Source organism: Arachis stenosperma, chromosome 7 (genome assembly GCF_014773155.1).
Source record: "Arachis stenosperma cultivar V10309 chromosome 7, arast.V10309.gnm1.PFL2, whole genome shotgun sequence".
Lineage (NCBI taxonomy): Eukaryota > Viridiplantae > Streptophyta > Magnoliopsida > Fabales > Fabaceae > Arachis > Arachis stenosperma.
Genome location: NC_080383.1, coordinates 31771239 through 31795826, shown reverse-complemented (window position 1 = coordinate 31795826; position 24588 = coordinate 31771239). Strand labels below are relative to the sequence as shown.

At 37.3% G+C, this 24588-nt stretch overlaps 1 protein-coding gene and 1 non-coding gene across 2 annotated transcripts; one reads left to right on the top strand and one right to left on the bottom strand.

The window, feature by feature from the left end:
• Window positions 1-2089: 2089 nt before the first annotated feature.
• On the bottom strand, window positions 2090-2197 carry LOC130942815 (small nucleolar RNA R71). The gene has a single exon (XR_009071365.1). It is a non-coding gene; the product is annotated as a small nucleolar RNA R71 (small nucleolar RNA).
• A 7543-nt stretch (window positions 2198-9740) lies between these two features.
• Window positions 9741-11049, top strand: LOC130939666 (uncharacterized). Its single transcript, XM_057867755.1, has 3 exons — window positions 9741-9956; window positions 10116-10234; window positions 10440-11049. Exons 1-3 carry the CDS (start codon window positions 9741-9743, stop codon window positions 11047-11049), a joined length of 945 nt encoding a protein of 314 aa, XP_057723738.1.
• Window positions 11050-24588: the final 13539 nt, after the last annotated feature.

The window sequence follows — 24588 nt, the reverse complement described above, 5'->3', positions numbered from 1 at the left end:
TCTAGAGTTTCATGATGATTTGCTGAAATCTGGTTGGCTGAGAAGCCATGTCTAATCTGATTGGACCGAGGTTTCAACTTATCATCACAAGAGCTTGTTGATTTTTATCAATCTTGCTTTTGGAGCAGTGATCTGCTAAGGCTTGGCTGGCCTTTGGCCATGTCTAGTGTTTTGGACCGAAGCTTTCTTTGAAAGCTTGGCTGGCTGTGAAGCCATGTCTAATTCCTGGACCGGAGTCTTAGACTAGCATTGCACTGATTCCTGGAATTCTCATTGAGAATTTTGATATCTTTTTCCACTTAATTTTCGAAAAATACAAAAAAATTTGCAAAATCATAAAAACCAAAAATATTTGATGCTTCTTGCTTAAGTCTAGTGTCTCATCTTAAGTTTGGTGTCAATTGCATGCATTCATGTGTCTTAAAGATCCTCAAGTAATTCTTGATGATTTTTGTGTTCTAATCTTTGAACTCTATTGACTTGAAGTATTTTGTGTGTCTCATATGCATCCTCATATTGTTAGTGTCAGTAGTATACAAACTGCTAAGTTTGGTGTCTTGCATGCATTGTTATTTGATTCTTGTTGCATTTTGATTATTAAAAATCCAAAAATATTTTTAATTTGTGTCTTTTCAAGTCAATGATACAAAGAATTGAAGATTCAGAACATGCTGCAGAGGAATTATACAGAAAAAGCTGAGCATTCAAAAATGCCCAGTGAAGAAGGCAGACTGGCGTTTAAACGCCAGCCAGGGTACCTGGTTGGGCGTTTAACGCCCAAAAAGGTAGCATTTTGGGCGTTAAACGCCAGAATGTATACCATTCTGGGCGTTTAACGCCAGGATGGTGCTAGGGGGAAGATTTTGTTTTCAAAATCAATTTTTTTTCAAGTTTTCAAAGTTTTTCAAAATCAAATCTTTTTCAAATCATATCTTTTCAATCAAATGTTTTCAAAATCAATTTCTTTCCTTTTTCAAAGATACTTACTAACAATTAATGATTTGATTGAACATCTCAAATTTGTTGCCTTTTCTGTTGAGAAAGGTTTAATGTTTGAATCATATCTTTTCTTGTTAGGCAAGTCATTAATTTTTTTTTAAATCATATCTTTTCAAATTATTTTCAAATCATATCTTTTAAAATTGTTTTCAAATCATATCTTCTCAATCACATCTTTTTAAAACCATAACTTTTCAATCAAATCTTTTTAACCTCATCTTTTTCAAAATAGTTTTCAATCAAATCTTTTTGATTTCTAAATTTCAAAATCTTTTTCAAAATTCACTTGATTTCTTTTTCACTCTCAATTTTCGAAAATTATCAACATCTTTTTAATTAAATTTTCGAAAATCCTCTTCCCTCCTTCCCACATCCCTCTATTTATGGAGTACCACTCCTTCTAAATGCACAATTCGAACCTTATCTAATTAAAGTTCGAATTCTTCTTCTCCTTCTTCTTTCTATTTCTATTTTTCTCTGACACTTCAAGGAATCTCTATACTGTGACATAGAGGATTCCATATTTTCTTTTTCTCTTCTCTTTCATATGAGCAGGAGCAGAGACAAAGGCATTCTTGTTGAAGCTGACCCTGAACCCGAAAGGACCTTGAAGAGAAAGCTAAGAGAAGCCAAAGCACAACTCTCTTTAGAGGACCTGACCGAATTCTTCAAAGAAGAAGAACACATGGCAGCCGAAAACAACAACAATGCCAACAATGCAAGAAAGGTGCTGGGTGACTTCACTGCACCTACTCCCGACTTCTATGGGAGAAGCATCTCTATCCCTGCCATTGGAGCAAACAACTTTGAGCTTAAGCCTCAATTAGTTTCTCTAATGCAACAGAATTGCAAGTTCCATGGACTTCCAATGGAAGATCCTCATCAGTTCTTAGCTGAATTCTTGCAAATCTGTGACACAGTCAAGACTAATGGGGTTAACCCTGAGGTCTATAGACTGATGCTATTCCCTTTTGCTGTAAGAGACAGAGCTAGAATATGGTTGGATTCTCAACCTAAAGAAAGCCTGGACTCTTGGGAAAAGCTAGTCAATGCCTTCTTGGCAAAGTTCTTTCCACCACAAAGATGGAGTAAGCTTAGAGTGGAAGTCCAAACCTTCAGACAGAAGGATGGAGAATCCCTCTATGAAGCTTGGGAAAGATACAAACAATTAATCAGAAAATGTCCTTCTGACATGCTTTCTGAATGGAGCATCATAGGTATTTTCTATGATGGTCTCTCTGAACTATCCAAGATGTCTTTGGATAGCTCTGCTGGAGGATCTCTTCATCTGAAGAAGACGCCTGCAGAAGCTCAAGAGCTGATTGAAATGGTTGCAAATAACCAATTCATGTACACTTCTGAAAGGAATCCTATGAACAATGGGACTAGTCAGAAGAAAGGAGTTCTTGAGATTGACACTCTGAATGCCATATTGGCTCAGAACAAGATATTGACTCAACAAGTCAATTTGATCTCTCAAAGTCTGTCTGGAATGCAAAATGCACCAAACAGTACTAAGGATGCTTCATTTGAGGAAGAAGCTTATGATCCTGAGAACCCTTCCATGGAAGAGGTGAATTACCTAGGAGAACCCTATGGAAACACCTATAATTCTTCATTGAGAAATCACCCAAATCTCTCATGGAAGAATCAAGAGAGACCTCAACAAGGTTTCAATAATAATAATGGTGGAAGAAACAGGTTTAGCAATAACAAGCCTTTTCCATCATCTTCTCAGCAACAGACAGAGAACTCTAAGCAGAATACTTCTGACTTAGCAACAATGGTCTCTGATCTAATAAAGACCACTCAAAGTTTCATGAATGAAACAAGGTCCTCCATCAGAAATTTGGAAGGACAAGTGGGACAGCTGAGCAAGAAAGTTACTGAACTCCCTCCAAGTACTCTCCCAAGCAATACAGAAGAAAATCCAAAAGGAGAGTGCAAAGCCATAGACATGGCCGAATGTGGAGAGGAAAGAGAGGAGGAGGACGCCACTGAGGAAGACCTCAGTGGGCGTGTACCAATCTCCTCTGAGTTCCTTAAAGAGGACCAATGGGAATCTGAGGCTCAAAATGAGACCATAGAGATTCCATTGGACTTACTTCTGCCTTTCATGAGCTCTGATGAGTATTCTTCCTCTGAAGAGGATGAGTATGTCACTGAAGAGCAAGTTGCTAAATACCTTGGAGCAATCATGAAGCTAAATGACAAGTTATTTGGAAATGAGACTTGGGAGGATGAACCACCCTTGCTCACCAAAGAACTGGATGACTTGTCTAGGCAGAAACTGCCTCAAAAGAGGCAAGATCCTGGGAAGTTTTCTATACCTTGTACCATAGGCACCATGACCTTCAAGAAGGCCTTGTGTGACTTAGGGTCAAGTGTAAACCTCATGCCCCTCTCTGTAATGGAGAAATTAGGGATCTTTGAGGTGCAAGCTGCAAGAATCTCATTAGAGATGGCAGACAATTCAAGAAAACAAGCTCATGGACTTGTAGAGAATGTTTTGGTGAAGATTGAAGACCATTACATCCCTACTGATTTCATAGTCCTAGAGACTGGGAAGTGCATGGATGAATCCATCATCCTTGGCAGACCCTTCCTAGCCACAGCAAAGGCTGTGATTGATGTTGATAGAGGAGAGTTGATCATTCAAGTGAATGAAGAATCCTTGGTGTTTAAGGCCCAAGGACATCCCTCTATCATCATGGAGAGGAAGCATGAAGAGCTTCTCTCAAAACAGAGCCAAGCAGAGCCCCCACAGTCAAACTCTAAGTTTGGTGTTGGGAGGCCACAACCAAACTCTAAGTTTGGTGTTGAACCCCCACATTCAAACTCTAAGTTTGGTGTTGGGAGGTTCCAACACGGTTCTGAGTATTTCTGAGGCTCCATGAGAGTCCTCTGTCAAGCTAATGACATTAAAGAAGCGCTTGTTGGGAGGCAACCCAATGTTTTATAGTTAACTATTTTCTTTTGTTATTTTATCTTTTTTGTAGGTTGATGATCATAAGAAGTCACAAAAACAATGAAAAAAGCAAAAACAGAATGAAAAACAGGAAGAAAAACAGCACACCCTGGAGGAAGAAGCTGTTGGCGTTTAAACGCCAGTAAGCCTAGCAGTTGGGCGTTTAACGCCCAGTCTGGCACCATTCTGGGCGTTTAACGCCAGAAAGGGGCACCAGACTGGCGTTAAACGCCAGAAAAGGGCAACAACTTGGCGTTAAACGCCAGGAATGGGCACCAGCCCGGCGTTTAACGCCAGAAATAGCTCAAAACGTGATTTTGAGCAACATTTGGTGCAGGGATGACTTTTCCTTGACACCACAGGATCTGTGGACCCCACAGGACCCCACCATCAATCTTTCTCTTCTTCCCCCATTCACCAATCACCTCAATAACTCTTCCCCAAAAACCCTTCACCTATCAAATCCCATCCATCCTTCATGAAACCCCACCAACCTCACCCTTCAAATTCAAACCACTTTCCCTCCCAAACCCACCCATCATGGCCGAACCATTAACCCCCCTCTCTCCTATATATACCCTTCTTCAACCCTTCATTTTCACACAACCTAAACACCCCTTCTTTCCCTTCTTGGCCGAACACACCACCTTCCCCCTCTTCCTCATTTCTTCTTCTTCTACTCTCGTCTTTCTTCTTTTGCTCGAGGACGAGCAAACATTTTAAGTTTGGTGTGGTAAAAGCATTGCTTTTTCGTTTTTCCATAACCATTTATGGCATCCAAGGCCGGAGAAACCTCTAAAAAGAGGAAAGGGAAGGCAAAGGCTTCTACCTCCGAGTCATGGGAGATGGATAGATTCCTCTCAAGGGTGCATCAAGACCACTTCTATGAAGTTGTGGCCTTGAAGAAGGTGATCCCCGAGGTCCCCTTTTCACTCAAAAAGGGTGAATATCCGGAGATCCGCCATGAGATCCGAAGAAGAGGTTGGGAAGTACTCACCAACCCCATTCAACAAGTCAGAATCTTGATGGTTCAAGAGTTCTATGCCAATGCATGGATCACAAAGAACCATGACCAAAGTGTGAACCCGAACCCAAAGAATTATCTCACTATGGTTCGGGGGAAATACTTGGGTTTCAGTCCGGAGAGTGTGAGGGTGGCGTTCAACTTGCCTATGATGCAAGGAGATGAGCATCCTTACACTAGAAGGGTCAACTTTGATCAAAGGTTGGACCAAGTCCTCACAACCATATGTGAAGAGGGCGCACAATGGAAGCAAGATTCAAGAGGAAAGCCGGTTCAATTGAGAAGGCATGACCTCAAGCCCGTGGCTAGAGGATGGTTAGAGTTCATACAACGCTCAATCATTCCCACTAGCAACCGGTCCGAAGTTACCATAGACCGGGCTATCATGATCCATAGCATCATGATTGGAGAAGAAGTGGAAGTTCATGAGGTTATAGCCCAAGAACTCTACAAGGTGGCGGACAAGACCTCCACTTTGGCAAGGTTAGCCTTTCCTCACCTCATTTGTCACCTCTGTTATTCAGTTGGAGTTGACATAGAGGGAGATACCCCCATTGATGAGGACAAGCCCATCACCAAGAAAAGGATGGAGTACACAAGAGACCCCTCTCATCAAGAGATCCCTGAGATGCCTCAAGGGATGCACTTTCCTCCACAAAATTATTGGGAGCAATTAAACACCTCCCTAGGAGAATTGAGTTCCAACATGGGACAACTAAGGGTGGAGCATCAAGAACACTCCATTCTCCTCCATGAAATTAGAGAAGACCAAAGAATCATGAGAGAGGAGCAACAAAGACAAGGAAGAGACATTGAGGAGCTCAAGCACTCCATAGGATCTTCAAGAGCAAGAAAGAGCCGCCATCACTAAGGTGGACCCATTCCTTGATTTCCTTGTTCTTTATTCTTCTGTTTTTCGATTTTTATGCTTATGGTTATCCATGTTTGTGTCTTGTGATCATTAGTGTCTTAGTGTCTATGCCTTAAAGTTATGAATGTCCTATGAATCCATCACCTCTCTTAAATAAAAACGTGCTTAACTGAAAAGGAAAGAATTGCATGAATTCTGAATTTTACAATAGTTTAATTATTTTGATGTGGTGGCAACACTTTTGTTCTCTGAATGTATGCTTGAACAGTGCATATGTCTTTTGAATTTGTGGTTCATGAATGTTGGCTCTTGAAAGAATGATGAAAAAGGAGACATGTTACTGAGGATCTGAAAAATCATTAAAAATGATTCTTGAAGCAAGAAAAAGCAAAAAAAAAAAAAAGGAAAAAAAAAACCGAAAAAGAAAAAAAAAGAAAGAAAAAGAAAGAAATAAAGTTATGATCCAAGGCAAATAAGAGTGTGCTTAAGAACCCTGGACACCTCTAATTGGGGACTTTAGCAAAGCTGAGTCACAATCTGAAAAGGTTCACCCAATTATGTGTCTGTGGCATGTATGTATCCGGTGGTAATACTGGAAGACAGAGTGCTTTGGGCCACAGCCAAGACTCAATAAATAGCTATGTTCAAGAATCATCATACTTTACTAGGAGAATCATTAACACTATCTGGATTCTAAGTTCCTAAAGAAGCCAATCATTCTGAATTACAAGGGATAGAGTGAGATGCCAAAACTATTCAGAGGCAAAAAGTTAAAAGCCCCGCTCATCTAATTAATACTGATCTTCATAGATGTTTTTGGAGTTCATTGCATATTCTCTTCTTTTTATCTTATTTGATCTTCAGTTGCTTGGGGACAAGCAACAATTTAAGTTTGGTGTTGTGATGAGCGGATAATTTGTATGCTTTTTGGCATTGTTTTTAGTATATTTTTAGTATGATCTAGTTAGTTTTTAGTATATTTTATTAGTTTTTAGTTAAAATTCACTTTTCTGGACTTTACTATGAGTTTGTGTGTTTTTCTGTGATTTCAGGTATTTTCTGGCTGAAATTGAGGGATCTGAGCAAAAATCTGATCCAGAGACTCAAAAGGACTGCAGATGCTGTTGGATTCTGACCTCCCTGCACTCGAAGTGGATTTTCTGGAGCTACAGAAGCCCAATTGGCGCGCTCTCAACGGCGTTGGAAAGTAGACATCCTGGGCTTTCCAGCAATATATAATAGTCCATACTTTGCCCAAGATTTGATGGCCCAAACCGGCGTTCAAAGTCACCTCAAGAAATTCCAGCGTTAAACGCCGGAACTGGCACCTAATTGGGAGTTAAACGCCCAAACTGGCACTAAAGCTGGCGTTTAACTCCAAGGAGAGTCTCTACACGAAATTGCTTCATTGCTCAGCCCAAGCACACACCAAGTGGGCCCGGAAGTGGATTTTTATGTCTTTTACTCATCTCTGTACACCTTAGGCTACTAGTTTTCTATAAGTAGGACCTTTTGCTATTGTATTAGAGAGGAGAGACTTTGGTAGCTATCTTTGTTTTTATGCTATCTTAGACCTTTGGGAGGCTGGCCATTCGGCCATGCCTAGACCTTGTTCTTATGTATTTTCAACGGTGGAGTTTCTACACACCATAGATTAAGGTGTGGAGCTCTGCTGTACCTCGAGTATTAATGCAATTACTATTGTTCTTCCATTCAATTCCACTTGTTCTTTTACCAAGATATCACTTGTTCTTCAACATGATGAAGGTGATGATTGACGCCCATCACCATTCTCACCCATGAACAAGGTGACTGACAACCATTCTTGTTCTACAAGCATCTGAGGCTTAGTGAATATCTCTTGGATTCCTGATTGCACGATGCATGGTTGATCGCCTGACAACCGAGTGCTCGCCTGACAAACGAGCCAACCATTCCGTGAGATCAGAGTCTTCGTGGTATAGGCAAGAACTGATGGCAGCATTCAAGAGAATCCGGAAGGTCTAACCTTGTCTGTGGTATTCTGAGTAGGATTCAATGATTGAATGACTGTGACGTGCTTCAAACCTGTAACCTACTGGGCGTTAGTGACAGACGCAAAAGAGTGATTCTATTCCGGTAGGGGAGGGAACCAAACCGGTGATTGGCAGTACTGTGACAGAGTGCGTGCATTAGCTTTCACTGCGCGGATGGGAGGTAGCTGCTGACAACAGTGAAACCCTACACGAGCTTGCCATGGAAAGGAGTAAGAAGGATTGGATGAAGGCAGTAGGAAAGCAGAGAGACGGAAGGGAAGGCATCTTCATACGCTTGTCTGAAGCTCTTACACCAATGATATACATAAGTATCACTATCCTTATCTTTCATATTATTTTCGTTCATCATCATATACATTTGAGTTTGCCTGACTAAGATTTACAAGATGACCATAGCTTGCTTCAATGCTAACAATCTCCGTGGGATCGACCCTTACTCACGTAAGGTATTACTTGGACGACCCAGTGCACTTGCTGGTTAGTTGTGCGAAGTTGTGTAATGCCATGGAATTGAACCACCAAGTTTTTGGAGTTCATGACCAGGGATTATGAGAGTTGTGAAAAAGTATTGTTCACAATTTCGCGCACCAAAAAACACATATTTTATCATATTCATCATAATATAGTGATCCTAATAATATAATATATAAAGTATTTTTTTATCCCAAACATTTTAAAATTCTTAAAAAATATTTTTATTTTAATAATTTTATCCTCAGTATATAAAATAAATTTCAATTTTATTTTTACTATCTAAATCCTTTTTATATTCCAATTTTATCATTGTTTTCTTCTTCTTTACTTTTTGTTTACTACAAAAAATTAGGTCGAAACTGTTGAACTTATGATGGATTCTCTATAATTATTCAATGAAAATATATTCTTGTTAGACAACATTTCTCAAAAATAAGCTCGGCAAAAAATTGTTACCATCGGATTTATCAGACGAAAAATATCACCAGAATTGACAAAACTATTTAACAATTACATCAGATTAAATCTAACAGTAATTATCATCGTCAAATATCTTTGTCCGTAATTCTGACAGTAGTTATTAATAATTTTAATTTTGAAAATTGAAATAATGAATTATGTACAAAATTTTTTCTTTGTAAATTCGAAGGTAATATTCAGATTATGGAAAAATTAATTTCTACAATCAATATTTATTTACCATTAAACATAATTAAAACAAAATTTTATTTTTAAATAAAACAACAAATGAAGATGTCAAATATTTTTTATGTCAAATTAAATGTATGAAATAAAAGAAATGTCAAACAACAAAGTAATAAACAAAATAAAAAAATGTCGAATAAGAAAGTATGAAAAGAAATTCTAGCTATGGGTCCTCAAAATTATCATGGTCTCCCTCCATGTTGTCCCTCTCTTTTTGCGTGAATGGTAGTGCAATGTATAACAACCGAGGATTCACAATTTTTTTTCTTGATGATAGGAATGATATCATAGTCTCCCACATTTACAATCAAAATCGCCCATACATCGGTTGGAGAGGAAAGCAAAACATGTCTTATAAGGATGTGGATACTTTGTCCTTGTGTACGCGCTTTGATTGGTGAATGTTGAGGGATCTCTACTATCAAGAACAAAATCATGAGATACAAAATTCTAAAGTAAAAATATCTACAAACGGATAGGCTACGTTGTTGCATAGTTTTAGAGCACCTTTTAGGCATACTCTGGGAGTCTTTACATGCTAAATTAGGTTATTTAAGTGATGTATGTGGCATGAATGTTTATGAGCATGCATTTGAAACTTTGAAGTACTAAACTTGAGACTGATCAACTTGATATCACTTGTTTGGTGTGAACAGGGACCCGATGTCGACTCGTGGACGCGGTCGCAGGCGAGGCAGAGGTAGAATAGGTAATGCAAACCCTGAAACGGCGAGAAACAACCCTGTGGACTTTATGGCTGCCTTGGAAAACATGGTTGTCGCGATGCAAGCGACAGCAGAAGCGTTGGGAAATCAAATGAATAATGGGAATGGGAATAACGGTGAAGAGAGGCTGATGACACTTGCTACTTTTTTGAAGGTGCATCCTCCAACCTTCAGAGAAACCACAAACCCTACAGAAGTCGATAACTGACTCCAAGAAATGGAGTTGGCTTTGCAAGCTCAACAGGTTCCAAAAGAACAATGGGTGGAGTTTGGGACCTACCAGTTACAGGGTGAAGCTTAATACTGGTGGCAGGAAACACGACATATTCTACAACCAGATGGCACTGTAATGTCTTGGGAAGTGTTTTGGACGGAGTTCTATAGGAAATACTTTCCTAGTTCAGTTAGGAATGCTAAGGAGCTTGAGCTGCTGTAATTAAAATAAGGTCAGATGTCTGTTGCTGAGTACACTAATAAATTTGAAGAACTGTGCCAGTTTTCCTGAATCTGCCAAGGTGCTTCGGAAGATTTTGCTGAATAAAAATGTATAAAGTACGAGGGAGGACTTCGGAGTGACATTTTGAGCTCCGTTGGATCGATGAAGATTATGGTTTTTTCCTGAACTTGTGAATAACAGCCGAGTCGTGGAAGAGTGTGTAAGGAACGCAATAGTGGAGAAAGGGAGCCAAAGGATTCCTTTCCGGAGAAACCAAGGGAGGAACTTCGCACCAAGGGGTAGGACTTTTAAGTGTGGAGGCTTTGTACCACAATCGAATCAAGGTCAGAACAACTTCCGCATGCCTAATAACAATGATAATTGTGGGAGAAGGTTTAGAAAGCAGCCACAGAATGAGCCGAGTTCGAGGTGCGGGAGTTATCATCCTGGAGTTCTTTGCAGAGTTGGATTAGGTGTGTGCTACTTTTGTGGACGAGCTGGGCAGATGGCCTGGAATTGTTCGGAGAAGAAAAAGTATGAAGCTGGGAGAGCCCAACAACCAGGACGAGTGTTCACTACATCTGCTGTAGGTGCCGAGGGATCCGAGACACTAATTAGAGGTAAATGTGAAATAGCTGGTAAAATTTTAAATGCTTTATTTGATTTTGGAGTGACACATTCGTTCATAGTATTCGAGAAGGCTAGTAAGTTAGGATTGAGGATGATTATGTTGGATTATGATTTGAAAGTTCATAATGCTACTTTTAAAGCTGTTGTGACTAGATTAGGCTGTCCACAAGTTTCGTTATGAGTTAAACAGCGAGATTTTGTCCATGATCTAATTTGTTTGCCAATGACTGGTCTTGATCTCATCTTGGAATTGGATTGGTTGTCTAAGAATTACGTTCTGCTTGACTGTTCTAAAAGGTCATTGCATTTTATGTCGGAAGGGTCAGAAGGACCGGTTGTAGTGAAGGGTTATTATCTGAACTCTGTTGTAGTAAGCTGTTCTAAATATGAATGTCAGGGTGTTATGCTATTAGCTGTGAATGCGTTGGGTGAGGATCAAAGTTTAAAACTGATTTTGGTCGTGAATGAATTTCCTGAAGTGTTTTTGGACTACATTCCCGAATTTTCTCCTCCTCGAGAAATCGAGTTTGCGATTGTGTTGGTGCATGGAGCTGGGCCAATCTCAATTGCGCTTTACCGAATGTCACTGTTGGAATTGACTGAACTTAAATCTCAGCTGAAAGAACTGATGAGTAAGAATTTCATCCGACCAAGTGTTTTTCTGTGGGGAGCGCCAGTATTACTGGTAAAGAAGAAAGATGGAAGTATGCGTCTGTATGTAGACTACCGGCAACTGAACAAAGTCACCTTGAAGAATAAATATCCATTACCAAGAATTAAGGATCTGATAGACCAACTGCAGGATGCTGGGGTATTTCTAAGATTGACCTTAGGTCTAGTTATCACCAGATAAGAGTGAGAGATGAGGATATTTCAAAAACTACCTTCAGAACTCGTTACGGCCACTATGAATATACGATAATGTCGCTTGGGCTAGCCAATGCCCCGACGGTGTTTATGGACTACATGAATCGGATTTTCTGTCCGTTCTTAGACAAATTTGTCGTCGTCTTCATTGATGACATCCTTATTTATTCTAAAATTGAAGAAGAACATGCGGAACACTTACGGGCTGTGCTACAGATGCTGAAGGAAAGAAAATTGTATGCCAAGTTATCTAAATGTGAATTTTGGAAGGATGAGGTGAAGTTTCTTGATCATGTGGTAAGTCAACAAGGAATCTGATGAGCGGATATTTTATATGCTTTTTGGCATCATTTTCATAGTGATTTAGTTATGTTTTGTTTAAGTTTTATTATGTTTTCATAGGTTTTAGTGCAAAATTCACATTTTTGAATTCTACTTTGAGATGTTGTGTTTTATGATGATTTCAGGTAATCTCTGGCTGAAATTAAGGAGTTTTGGCAAAGTCTGATTCAGAGGCAAGGAAAGCGTAGTAGATGCTGTCAGATTCTGACTTCCATGCACTCAAACAAGCATTTCTAGAGCTACAGAGGTCCAAATGACGCGCTCTCAACAAAGTTGGAAAGCTAACTTCTAAAGATTTGTAGCAATATATAATGGTTTATACTTTTCTACGAAGGAGCCTGCCCATATTGGGCGTTGAACGCCAAGAAGTTACCCCCCTGATGGCGTTTAACGCCCCAAGGAGACAAGCCAGCGTTGAACGCCTAAGAACCACCCCCTATGGGGCGTTCAACTCCTTAATGGGCGCTCAATGCCCATTCCTCAAGTTGGATGCCAAGCTCAGGCCAAGTACTCAACCAAAGTGAGCCCAAGAGTGGACTTTCGCACCTTTAGTCCAGTCTATCATACTTTTGTACTTCTTAGTTATTAGGTTATTATATATAGAACAAAGATCACCACTGTTAGAGATCTTTTTCCCCTTTTCATGTTTTACATTACTTTCTGTAAGCTGTGAGTGACTAAACCTCCTAAGTTAGGGTTAGGAGCTCTACTGATTCTCATAGAATAATACTATTACTTTTTCTATTTCAATACACGTTTGATTCCATTCTCTTATGCATTTTCGTTCTTCATCTCATAAATTGAGGATGACCCATGACAATCATCCTTATTCTACATGGGTTCTGTGTTGATAAATAATGATTATTTTGAATAACATTGATATATTGATGATTGAGTATAGATGTGGTATTGAATGTGAATGGTTGAGGGTGGAATTAGGAAAGTTGTGTATGGGAGTGCTATGATATGAATGTGAAATCATAAGATGTTTTTTGGTATATTTTGGTGTTGTTTGAAGGCTTGGAGTGTTGGTAATGAGTTATGATTTTGGTAAGATAGAGGTTGGAGGTTGGAGGATTTTTTTGAAAAACTAAATTTTTGGCCAAACTTCGGTGAGCCATAACTCAACTTACAAACTCCCAAACTTTTCCAAACTTTTTATTATATAAAAATCGGGTCCGTGAAGTTTATGCCGTTTGAAGAACGGATGAAAAACGATTTCTACCGAAAGTGTTATGCGCGTCGAAAGTTGGAAATGTAAAATGTGAAATCTGTATTTTAGCAACTTTTTAAGGAAAATGAAGGGGGCGCGTATGCGGGCTTATGGATATGTTCGTGGCCATTTGCCTTTGTCCGGTGTGCTTGCGTACGCGGGCAAGTGCCACGTATGCGGGGCTCTGTTTTTCAGCAAATTGAGTTTTTGCATTTTAACCATGATTTTATACCTCTAAACCTCTATTTTTACTCTTTTAGACTTAAAATATTAGTTTTAAGTATAGTAAAGGGATTAAGCTATAAAAAAGAGGTAACTTGGAGGTGAAAAAAGCTTGAGACATGATGAATTATGTAGGGGAAGTGCTAAAATATGATGTATATATGATAAATATGGCCCTAATGAATGATTATGCATGAGTATGAATGAATATGAATGATAATGTGGCTTATGCACTTCTTTTATCTGAGATATGAGTTTCCTTGGATAAATGCAGTGGCTTGCCACCACGTGCTCCAAGTCGAAACTCGATACTTTGTTGACTCTATGTTGCAAGATGTGGCTGGGTACTTTAACTCGCCAAAAATTCCCCCAATGAGCTAAAATTAATTATGAATGAGAACAAGCTATGCATAGACTCTTGGGGATGCGCGCACAGGAGACTGTCCAGGGTTTAGCAGCCAGACATGTCAAGTCGACAGATGAGACTCATCAGCCATAGGGTAGGCATACATCATATGCATACGCTTGTTTTGTTTGCTTGTGCATTAATTGAGTTTGGCTATGTGAATCAATATGCTATTTGTCATACTTGTTAACTGCATTAACTGTACTTTAATTGTGGTTGCCTTGGTCTATTTTGTTCGTCTGTGTGACTCTATTAGTGTTTTGGAGAATTTTGGAGGAAGGAGAAGGATTTTGGAGGGGTTTAGTTAGAGTTTAGTTAAGTTTAAGAACCTTAGAGAACCACCCTGTTTATGGTTTCCGTTTTAATGCGTTAAAGTTTTATAATATGAGTGTCGAAGTTCTAAGATTGCCTCTGCCTTTCTCGGGACCTTATATCTTATGTATATGGCACCTTTACCATGCTCAAAACCCCTGGTTCTCGTTTCATATGGATATTTGTATTTTTTAGACACAGGTTGAGAGGCACCTCGTTAGGCGTCTGGAGTTCCTATCACCGCGGAGTTGGGACTTTACCTTTTGGGATTAATTTGATGTGTATATACATATATATATAGGTAGACTTCTCTTTATTCTTTTTAGCTCTTTTGCCTTATTGAGTTTGTATGGAGAACTAGGATTCTTTTTTGAGTATTTTCGGACGTGGTTTGTATATATATGTACATGTATTCTCCAGTTCAGTCTTAGCTTCGCAGGTTGAGCTTGGAGCTTGAATATTTTGTATCCTTGACCCTCCACTCTTATTATCTTTGTGTGTGTGTGTATATCATATATATATATATATATATATATATATATATATATATATATATATATATATATATATATATATATATATATATATATGATCAATGCTTTCTTCATACGCAAGAAAATGTTATTTCTGAGTGTTGCGCTTTAACTTTACGATTTTGTTTTAGCCATCCTTGAAGGCTCCTCAGATATTATAATCTTTCGATTATATTATGTATATATCTTTTATTTTAGAGGTCGTAATGCCATACCACCTCTGTTTTACGACTAAAGCGTAAAGCTCTGTGTGATAGGGTGTTACTTGCATGTCTTCATTCAATCAAGTAATATACATAATGCGCGTGATTATTTGATTTATTAATCCTTTCTTACCTTTTGTTTCTCATTTTCTCTACTAAATCCTTTCTTTCCCTTTTCATCCCAAAACTTCCTTTCACACACTTACTTTAGTACAAACAATTTATCTTCCTTCCTTCGTCAATGCAGCCATTGCTTGAAAATATATAGGCAAAATTCAATTCTATTTTCGCAGTCATGGACTGCGAAAATGCATATTCAAATTAATCCCATTTTTGCTATCTAGGAATTTGAAAATACGAAAAAAAATTGATACATTTTCGTAGTTACAACATGCGAAAACATGTTATATTCTAATTTCAGTTTAAATTGGTAAATAATATATTTAAATTAAAAAAAAAATATATATATATATATATATATTAAAATATTACATAAAATATACAATAAGTGTTTCTTTACTGACAAATGATATAATCTAATAATAATAGTAGAATAGAAACAACATAATATCAAAGCAAATCAATATAAAATTGTACCAAGATATTATTCCTAGATGTTATATTATTATTCTTTGATAATATTATTAATATATTTTGAAATCATTTATTTATTATATAATTTTAACTATAATGATAAATTAATGTAGAGAAAAAATTACCTTTTGTGGTGTTAGAGAATTACATTAACAGAAATATACAATAAAGGAAAGAAGTTAATTTCAATCAATAAGTCAATAACTTTTATAAAATATATTGCTCCATTCTAAGAAAAAAAAAATCTCGATTAGATACATTTTATTTACACTTGACAATTTATTTATAAATTTTGTTTATAATTCTTCTACGTTTCTCATAAGTTAAGTCAAGTTGTTTACTGTAAAACATGTATAAATATCATGAAATCAGTTGGAATTTACAGTAATTTTCTAATCCCATGTGTTCTCTAAATTATTGTAGCGCTAATAATGGCTCATTTCTCTAAATATGCCAAGAGCCATTGCTTAATTTCAAATCTTTCTAAACATCACATATATGTATAGAAGAAATGGTGATAGTAAGCTTTAGAAAAGAGATTCATCAATATCAAATCAATAAAGTACCAAAAAATTCTCTCTTATATTGAAGGTAAGTAGTGGTGTTCTTCTCTTTTAGCTTACCTTTTGGCTTAAGTTATGTTCGCAATAGGTTTTACAGACAAATTATTTCTTGTCAAGGTCATGAGTAAAAGTTGAACTAACACAATTTATGTTATTTTTCTTTTAATTTAAGGTATTTTTTGGATAAAAAAATTATGGATGATAATTACATAATTTATCGTAAAATGTACATCTATTAATAGATAATATGTTTAAAAATATGATGAATTATTTTCAAGTATATATAATTCATAAAAAATAAAGAGAATATATTATTTAAAAGTTAAAATTTGAATTGATATATATTTTTATTTATTTTGGATAATTTTAGGTGTAATCCAATAAAGTTTGAATAATGAAAGCTTTGATCAAGTATCTTGTATGAAGATCAAGATCAAGAAGACTTTTAAGAAGAATGAAAGAAGATCGATACAGAAAGATAGTATGTGATATTTGCCAACAAGACAAAAGATATTTACAAGCGGGTGTACTAGGCTATCTCAAAATAAATTTGTACTTCTTTCAATGTTCAAACTTTTTACAACTTAAGCTACATTTGTTACTTGACTCCTCTGTCTATATGTATAAGAAGTGAATCCTTTGAAGAAGTGTTCTTGGTGTTCCTTGAATCAATGATAGATCAGTTTCTTTGTCCCTCTTTCTTTTGCTGTGATATTGTATATTCTGGATCATGATCATTTAATAAATTCAGTTATGATTCAAAAAACCACAAAAGTTTATATATTTAAATCTTGTTGAAAAAAAGAGATACATTTCTAACCTCATTAGATAGTGCTCCATAAAGTATCGATAGTGGCTCCTCATCATTCAAACCTTCAATAATAAACAAACATAAACTATGTTGGATATTTTAACTTCTGTTTATGAAAATAACAAGAAATAATCTTGCTAGTATCATATATATTATGAAGGTAACAATAAAACATCCATATAGGTATAACCTTATTTAAAAGAAGGGGAAGACGACTTACATTCATTAGCACAATAGAATATTTTGGTACTTCATTGACTTGATGATGAATGCTTTCTGTAATACTCATTATCCACATTTTTACATATGCCATAAAAAAATATAAAATTACGTAATAAATCTTGGCACATTATTACATTGAATCCTAACTATTATCTATGATATTTATACTTGATTTCTAGCAAAAAAAGAAAAAAAAAACTTGTTAACATGAAAGAAAAATAAAAAATTCAGAAATTGCTATGATGGATATGATTCATCCTTTCCAATCTTTCATCCGTTTTCATCTCGTATCTCTAAGTTTACCATGCAACTCTTCAAAGACTTAATTTTTTTTATTAATACTACATGATCAAAAAAATTTATCCTTTTTTTGTCAACACCCACATTTTAATGATATTTTTATACTAAATTTTAAATCCTAAATCATAATCTTAATAATATAAAAATAAACTGCTCGCTAATATTAATAAAAATAGTAGCCCAATATTTCTCTTTTTTCTTTAAAAATCTATAAATTCATCGCAAAATTCTTTCGGACTTATTTATCCGGTTACTATGCAATTTTAGTCAAAATCAAGATGAATCTAAGCAAGATTTGTTTTCTTGAATGGAGCAACGATTTCTGTAAAATTTGTTATAAATGATAATTAAGTTGAATAATAAAATTAGTTTATTTATTTTCATTAATTTCTTCCCTTCATATTATATATATTGGTAAATGTTGAATAATACATATATTGATCTCATTAATTACTTCTTTATCTGTAATTAATGATTGTTAGCAAGAAATAAATTCTCATAAATGAGATTTTATTTCCATAATAGAGATTCCAAATAATTTTATATAATTAGTGTATTTCTAATTAAATACTTTTAAAGTGTATTAAAATTATGATATATTCCTAAGAATATATTTTCGAAAACAAATGAATGGTCATATGAATTTTTTTTTGTAAATTCGAAGGTAATGTCAGATTATGGAAAAATTAATTTTCACAATCAATATTTATTCACCATTAAACATAATCGAAGCTAAATTTTATTTTTAATTAAAACAAAAAATGAAGATGTCAATTATTTTTTATGTCAAATTAAATGTACGAAATAAAAAAATGTCAAATAACAAAGTACTAAACAAAATAAAAGAAATGTCGAATAACAAAGTATGAAAAGAAATTCTAGCTATGGGTCCTCATAACTATCGTGGTCTCCCGCCTTGTTGTCCATCTCTTCCTGCGTCAACGGTGGTGAAACGTTTAACAACCCAGGATTCACAATTTTTTTATGATAGGAATGATATCATAGTCCCCCATATTTACCAATCAAAATCGCCCATACATCGGTTGGAGAGAAAGGCAAAACATGTCTTATAAGGATGTGGATACTTTGCCCTTGTATACGCATTTTGATGGATGAATGTGAGGGATCTCTACTATCAAGAACAAAACCGTGAGATACAAAAATGCTAAAGTAAAAAAAATCTACAAGCGGATGGGCTAAGCTGTTGCATAGTTTAAAAGCACCTTTTATGGAACAAATATAAAAAGGTTTTTAAATTCTTAATGAATATTTTTACAAAGTAAATTTTACCCTACTCTTCCTAAAATAACATGTAATTTACCCTCTATGAAGTGTTATCGTTTAGTTAAATGTTATCTTAATCAGATAACCAACTATATTTATAATTTGAGTTACTTTAACTTAATGAGAGTTAATATATTAACCATAGTAGAGCTATTTTGTAATTAACAAAATATCCCTAACTCGAGTTTGACAGAGTTGAAAATGCAAAAAAAATGGCTCAAAAATACTTGGGTGAAGAACTCTTACGGTCTGTGCTTTTGAGGTATCTTGTAAACCCCGCTAAAATTAGCAAATAATTAGTCAACAAATTGAATTTTAATTATAAAAATTAAAAATATAAATCTAATATTAAAATAGATTAGAGCTCGTCAAAACTAGAATTTTGACACTAGTTACAAAAAATTTGACCCAAGATTGGGCCGGATGGACTGAATCGATTGAACCGGCCCAAACTGGGCCCGTGGGCCCAACCGGACCCAATCACTTAAATGGACAGAAGCCATCTCCTTCCCCATTCAGCAAAGAAACACGCTGAATAGGCTTGGGGAAGAGGAGAGCTTCCTAACCCTCACTTCCACTTTAAGCCACCATAACTTCTTCGCTCGAGCTCCGATCGCCAACTGTTTGCGGCCATGCGTCGAGCGTGTCGAGCTCTATGTTTCTATCGGATCAATTTTACGGGTAAGCCACAATCCCACCTCAAATTATCTACCACCTTTTGAATTTCGAAATTTGAACCTTTATAATGGGATTTTGTCGAATTTAGTATTCTAGGTTCGATTTAGCTTGCGGAGCTTTTCGGATTTGAGTTGTTTTGTTCGTGGGTATAGTAAAGATCACTAAACTTAGCCAACTCTTGATTTTATTATGTGAATTCTGAATTTTAAAGTATATATGTATAATATGTGTGAACTAGGTATATATATATATATATATATGGACATTTGGAGGCCTGATGGAAGATTGGTACTAACGTTTTGGTGATTTTTGAAACATGTGAGGCTGTGTGTGTGGCTTAAGTGGCTGCCTTGGACCAAACGTGGGAATTGGCCAAGGTATGGTTTATGTTTCGTGTATTTAATATATAATGTTCTGTGAAAACTTAGGCAAGATGACCATAGAATAAATTGGAATGTAGATGTACATTTAATGTTTAGTATCTTGTTGATGAACATGTTTGGTTTGGTACTTGTTGGATAATTGGTGATATGTTAAATTATTGTGGTTTGATGCTTGTTGGTTGGTTGGTGATGATTGATGGATTGTTGTTGAATGATTTGAGGATATAAGCAAATAAATTTAAAAGTTGTGACTTATAGTTTTGAATGAAGGATTTTGGGGAAATGTATGAGTTTTATTATTGGTATAAGGCATAATTGTTATGTTGGTTATTGTGTTAAAGAATGACATATTGTGTTGGAAAGTGCAGGTTTTGTGATTAATGGCATAGGATTTGCTTTGGTTGAAAATGAGGTTTTGAAAGTTTACAAAAAAGTTAGTTTTAGCCGAATTTCGGTGACCTATAACTTCGCTTCTGGACCCTCAATTTGTTTCCAACTTGTTTTAAATGAACATTGGGTTCGTAAAGTTTATCCCATTTGAAGAATGAAAGAAAAACGATTTACAACGATCAATGTTATGCACGTCGGAAGTTTTAGTATGAAATATGTATTATGCAAGTGACTACTTCATGGTTATGCAGCTTTCTGGGTGATCTGATATTTTTTTTTTTGAAAAATGTATGTCCATGCGTATGCATGGCCCATGCGTACGCATGGCATGGAATTTTAAACTGTGCGTTCATGACAAGCCCCATGCGTACGCATAATGGACTAGCATGCATGACCACGCGTACGCATGGTAAGGGAATGCGGGCACGAGCTGGTTTTTTATACTCCCACGCGTACGCGTGGCCCTATTTTCTATAAAACTAGATTTTGAATTTTTAAACCAAATTATAAACTTCTAACCCTCTATTTTCATCCTCTTAATTTTAAATCATAGTATGAGGTCTAGTATTAAGATGGAGATACAAAATTGGGATAACTCGGCGGTGAAGTAAAATAGGAAATTGATGAATCAGGTAAAAAAATGGGTGTTATTGGAGTATGTATGATATTATGCCATGTATGATATGCTTTTGCAAGTTTATAATGATTATGAATATTATTGTGGCATTATATACTCATTTGATCTGAGATACGATTTTTCCTAGGTAAAGTACTATGGCTTACCATCACGTGTTCCAAGTCGATACTCGATACCCTGTTGACCCTACGTCGTAAAGGTGACCGGCCACGTATAAATTCCCGGGAATGGATATCCCCCATTAAGTGAGATATAAATGAGTGAATGATTGTATAAATGATAAATGAATGAGAAATCTATGCATAGACTTATGGGGATGCTCGACAAGGGACAGTCTAAGGTTTTCGGACTTGTCGGGTTGGCTGGATAACTGACAGATGAGCCTCATCAGCCATAGGACAGGCATACATCATATGCATTTTGTTTGTTTTGTCTACTATGCAATACTTGGGATTGCCTAATTGAATATATATCATGCTAACTGTTATATTTGCTACTTGCACTATCTGTTTCCTACTTGTGCGTGAAATTGTTTGGTTGTTTGTCTCTGCTGAATCAATGGTGATGGAGGTGTGGAGGAAGGGTGGATCAGTTTGGTGTAATGTTAGGTTTAAAATAAGTAAGGTTAGAATTCTTAGGGTCACCTACCCCTTTTATGGCTTCTGCTTAGAGTTTTAAGTTTTATAACTGTATGTTGGTGTTCTAGGATTGCCTCTGGCATTTCCAGGACCTTATATATTATATGCGTTAAAGCTTTACCATGATGTGAACCTCAGGTTCTCACCCCATACTGTGTTGTTGTTTTCAGATGCAGATCGAGAGGCTCCTCGCTAGGCGTATGGATTCCCGCAGCGGAGTAGTCCCTGGGTTCTTTTGGTTATCAGTTTATCTATATATGTACTTAGGTTTCTCTCCAAGAAACTTTATTATTTTATCCCTTATAGAGGTTATAGGAGAGTTAGGGCCTTGTTTCTGTATTTTGGGTCTTTTGAGATACTTGTATATGTATGTAAATATTCTCCGGCCAGCCTTGGCTTCACAGGCTGAGTCAGGAGCTAGTTATGCTATATTCTTGCCTCTCTATTCACTCTTTCGCTTATTCATATCTGTAACCTTTAGGTTTCTTAGCACGCAAGTAATTCCGTTCTCTGAGTGCTGCGCTTTTTATTTTACGATTTTGCTTTGTCCGTTTTTCAAGGCTCCTAGTATATTATATTTTTCCACTATTATACGTATGTATTTTCTGATTAGAGGTCCGTAACACCACACTACCTCTGTTCTATGACTTTTCTCTGTGTATGTGTCTATGTGCTACTAGGATATCTAACTGATATATGTGGCATAAACGTTCATGAGCGTGCATTTGGAACTTAAAGTACTAGACTTGCGATATTAAGACTGATTAACTTCATATCACTTGTTGGGTGTGTATAGGGACCAGATGTCGACTCGCGGACGCGGACGCGGGCGAGGTAGAGGCAAAATAGGAAATGTTATGCCTGAAGCAATAGGGAATAATCCTAACCCTGTAGATTTTATGGCTACCCTGGAAAACATGGCTGTGGCTATGCAGGCGACAGCCGAAGCCCTGGGAAACCAAATAAACCATGGAAATAATGGCAACAACGGCGATGAGGGTCCTATAACGCTTTCCTTCTTTCTGAAGGTTCATCCTCCGACCTTCAGAGGAACCTCGAACCCTACCGATGCGGACAATTGGATTCAAGCCATAGAGCAAGCATTACAGGCTCAGCAGGTTCCTGAAGAACAGTAGGTTGAGTTTGGAACCTATCAGCTGCAAGGTGAGGCTCAACGTTGGTAGCAGGGCACAAGGTGTATTTTGCAGCCTGGTGGGGTTGTAATTTTTTGGGAATTATTCCGAACAGAGTTCTATAAGAAGTACTTTCCCAGCTTAATAAAAAATGTTAAGGAACTTAAACTGCTTCAGCTCAAATAAGGCCAGATGACTGTTACTGAGTACACTAGCAGGTTTGAGGAACTGTGTCATTTTTCACGGATTTGCCAAGGAGCTTCTGAGGACTTTACTGAGTGAAAATGTATCAAGTATGAGGGAGGTCTCCAGAGCGACATTCTGAGCTTCGTTCCACCTATGGAGATCATGGTGTTCTCTGAACTCGTGAACAAGAGTAGGGTGGCTGAAGAGTGTGTGAGAAAGGGTGCAGCAGAGAAGGAAAGTATGAGAATGCCTTTCCAGAGGACTCCAGGGAGGAATTTTGCACCAAAGGGCAGGCAATTCAAGCGTGGCGGTTTTGTCCCTCGGAATAATCAGGCGCAGGGTAACTTTAGAAGGCCGAATGCTAATGCTAATCAGGGAAGAAGAGAAAGGAAGCAGCCATAGAAGGATTTAAGCTATCATAGATGTGGAAAGTATCATCTGGGAGTTCCGTGTAGGTTTGGGACTAGAGTATGTTATTCTTGTGGACAGCCCGGACACTTGGCCAATAACTGCCCAGAGAAGAAGAGGTATGAGACTGGCAGAGTGCAGCAGCCAGGGAGAGTATACACTACTTCTGCAGTAGGCGCTGAGGGGTCAGAGACACTAATTAGAGGTAACTGTGAGATGGCTAATAAAATTTTGAATGCCTTATTTGATTCTGGAGTAACACATTCGTTTATTGCATTTGAAAAGGCTGATGAATTAGAATTAAAAATAGTGATTGTTCATACCCTGGGTCGAGCTGGCCGACCCGGGATGTTCTACAGGCAAAGTGACCGACCTCTTCAGGTCAGGACAACCCGACCTCTTTCCAAAGAGCTCGGTCAAGTCACCAGGAAAGCCCAAAGAAGGGCCCAAATAGAGGAACACGCCCCAAATCCTAAGGCAGCCCAAGCCTACAGAGAGAAGGGCGGTTCCCTTGAAGATAAGATGACCTCACTCAAAAGATAAAGATAAGATAAGATAACTAACTTATCTTATCTAAGAAGGTCACTCCACGCTACTATAAATACGCTGGAGCACCCAGGTATAACTCATACTCTGATTCTAGTCAATACCTGCTTAATACCCTTGCTAACTTAAGCATCGGAATCCCTTGCAGGTATCCCCCACCCTTCGGGGACGAAGGATCATTACCATCACCAAGTCCCACAAGTCGGACAACAACAGCTCCGACCCACACAGAAGATCTCGACCGAGATCGACCTACAAGTTCAGGTAACCCTCGGAATATTGGCGCCGTTGCCGGGGAACCTGGAAGTCATCCCATTACCATGGCAGACGACCATGACAACGATCACACCTTAAATCTAGAAGAAAGAACGCCGCACAAAAACGCGGGCACAACACCAAAAAATACTCCCCAAATCAACAATAAGAACTCCCCAAACGAGGGAGCCCTGCAGGCATTCCAAGATCGGTTAAAACAACTTGAGGAAGACGCCCTACGTCAACGAGAGGCCGAGAAGGATCTGCAAAGAGAAATAAGGCGATGCCAGGAACTGGAAACCAAACTCCTAAAACTTGAAGCTGATGTCAAGACGAAAGCCAGCCGATCTATTCCCGAAGATAATGCACGAAAGGAGCAAGACCCATTCACCAAATAAATCATGAAGACAAAAATCTCAAAGGACTTTAAACTCCCAGACATGACCTTATACGACGGCACTACAGATCTCAGCCATCATCTCAGCAACTTCAGAAGCAGAATGTACCTCATCGATGCCTCAGATGCAGTTCATTGCAAAGCCTTTCCAACTACTTTAACAAAAACAGTAATTAGATGGTTTGACAATCTCCCTC

Coding starts and splice junctions, on each gene's coding strand:
- LOC130939666 (XM_057867755.1), top strand. CDS start 9,741: ATGTCGACTCGTGGACGCGGTCGCAGGCGAGGCAGAGGTAGAATAGGT. Junction 9,957..10,115: donor CACTTGCTACTTTTTTGAAG/GTGCATCCTCCA, acceptor TACTGGTGGCAG/GAAACACGACATATTCTACA. Junction 10,235..10,439: donor GCTAAGGAGCTTGAGCTGCT/GTAATTAAAATA, acceptor TGTGAATAACAG/CCGAGTCGTGGAAGAGTGTG.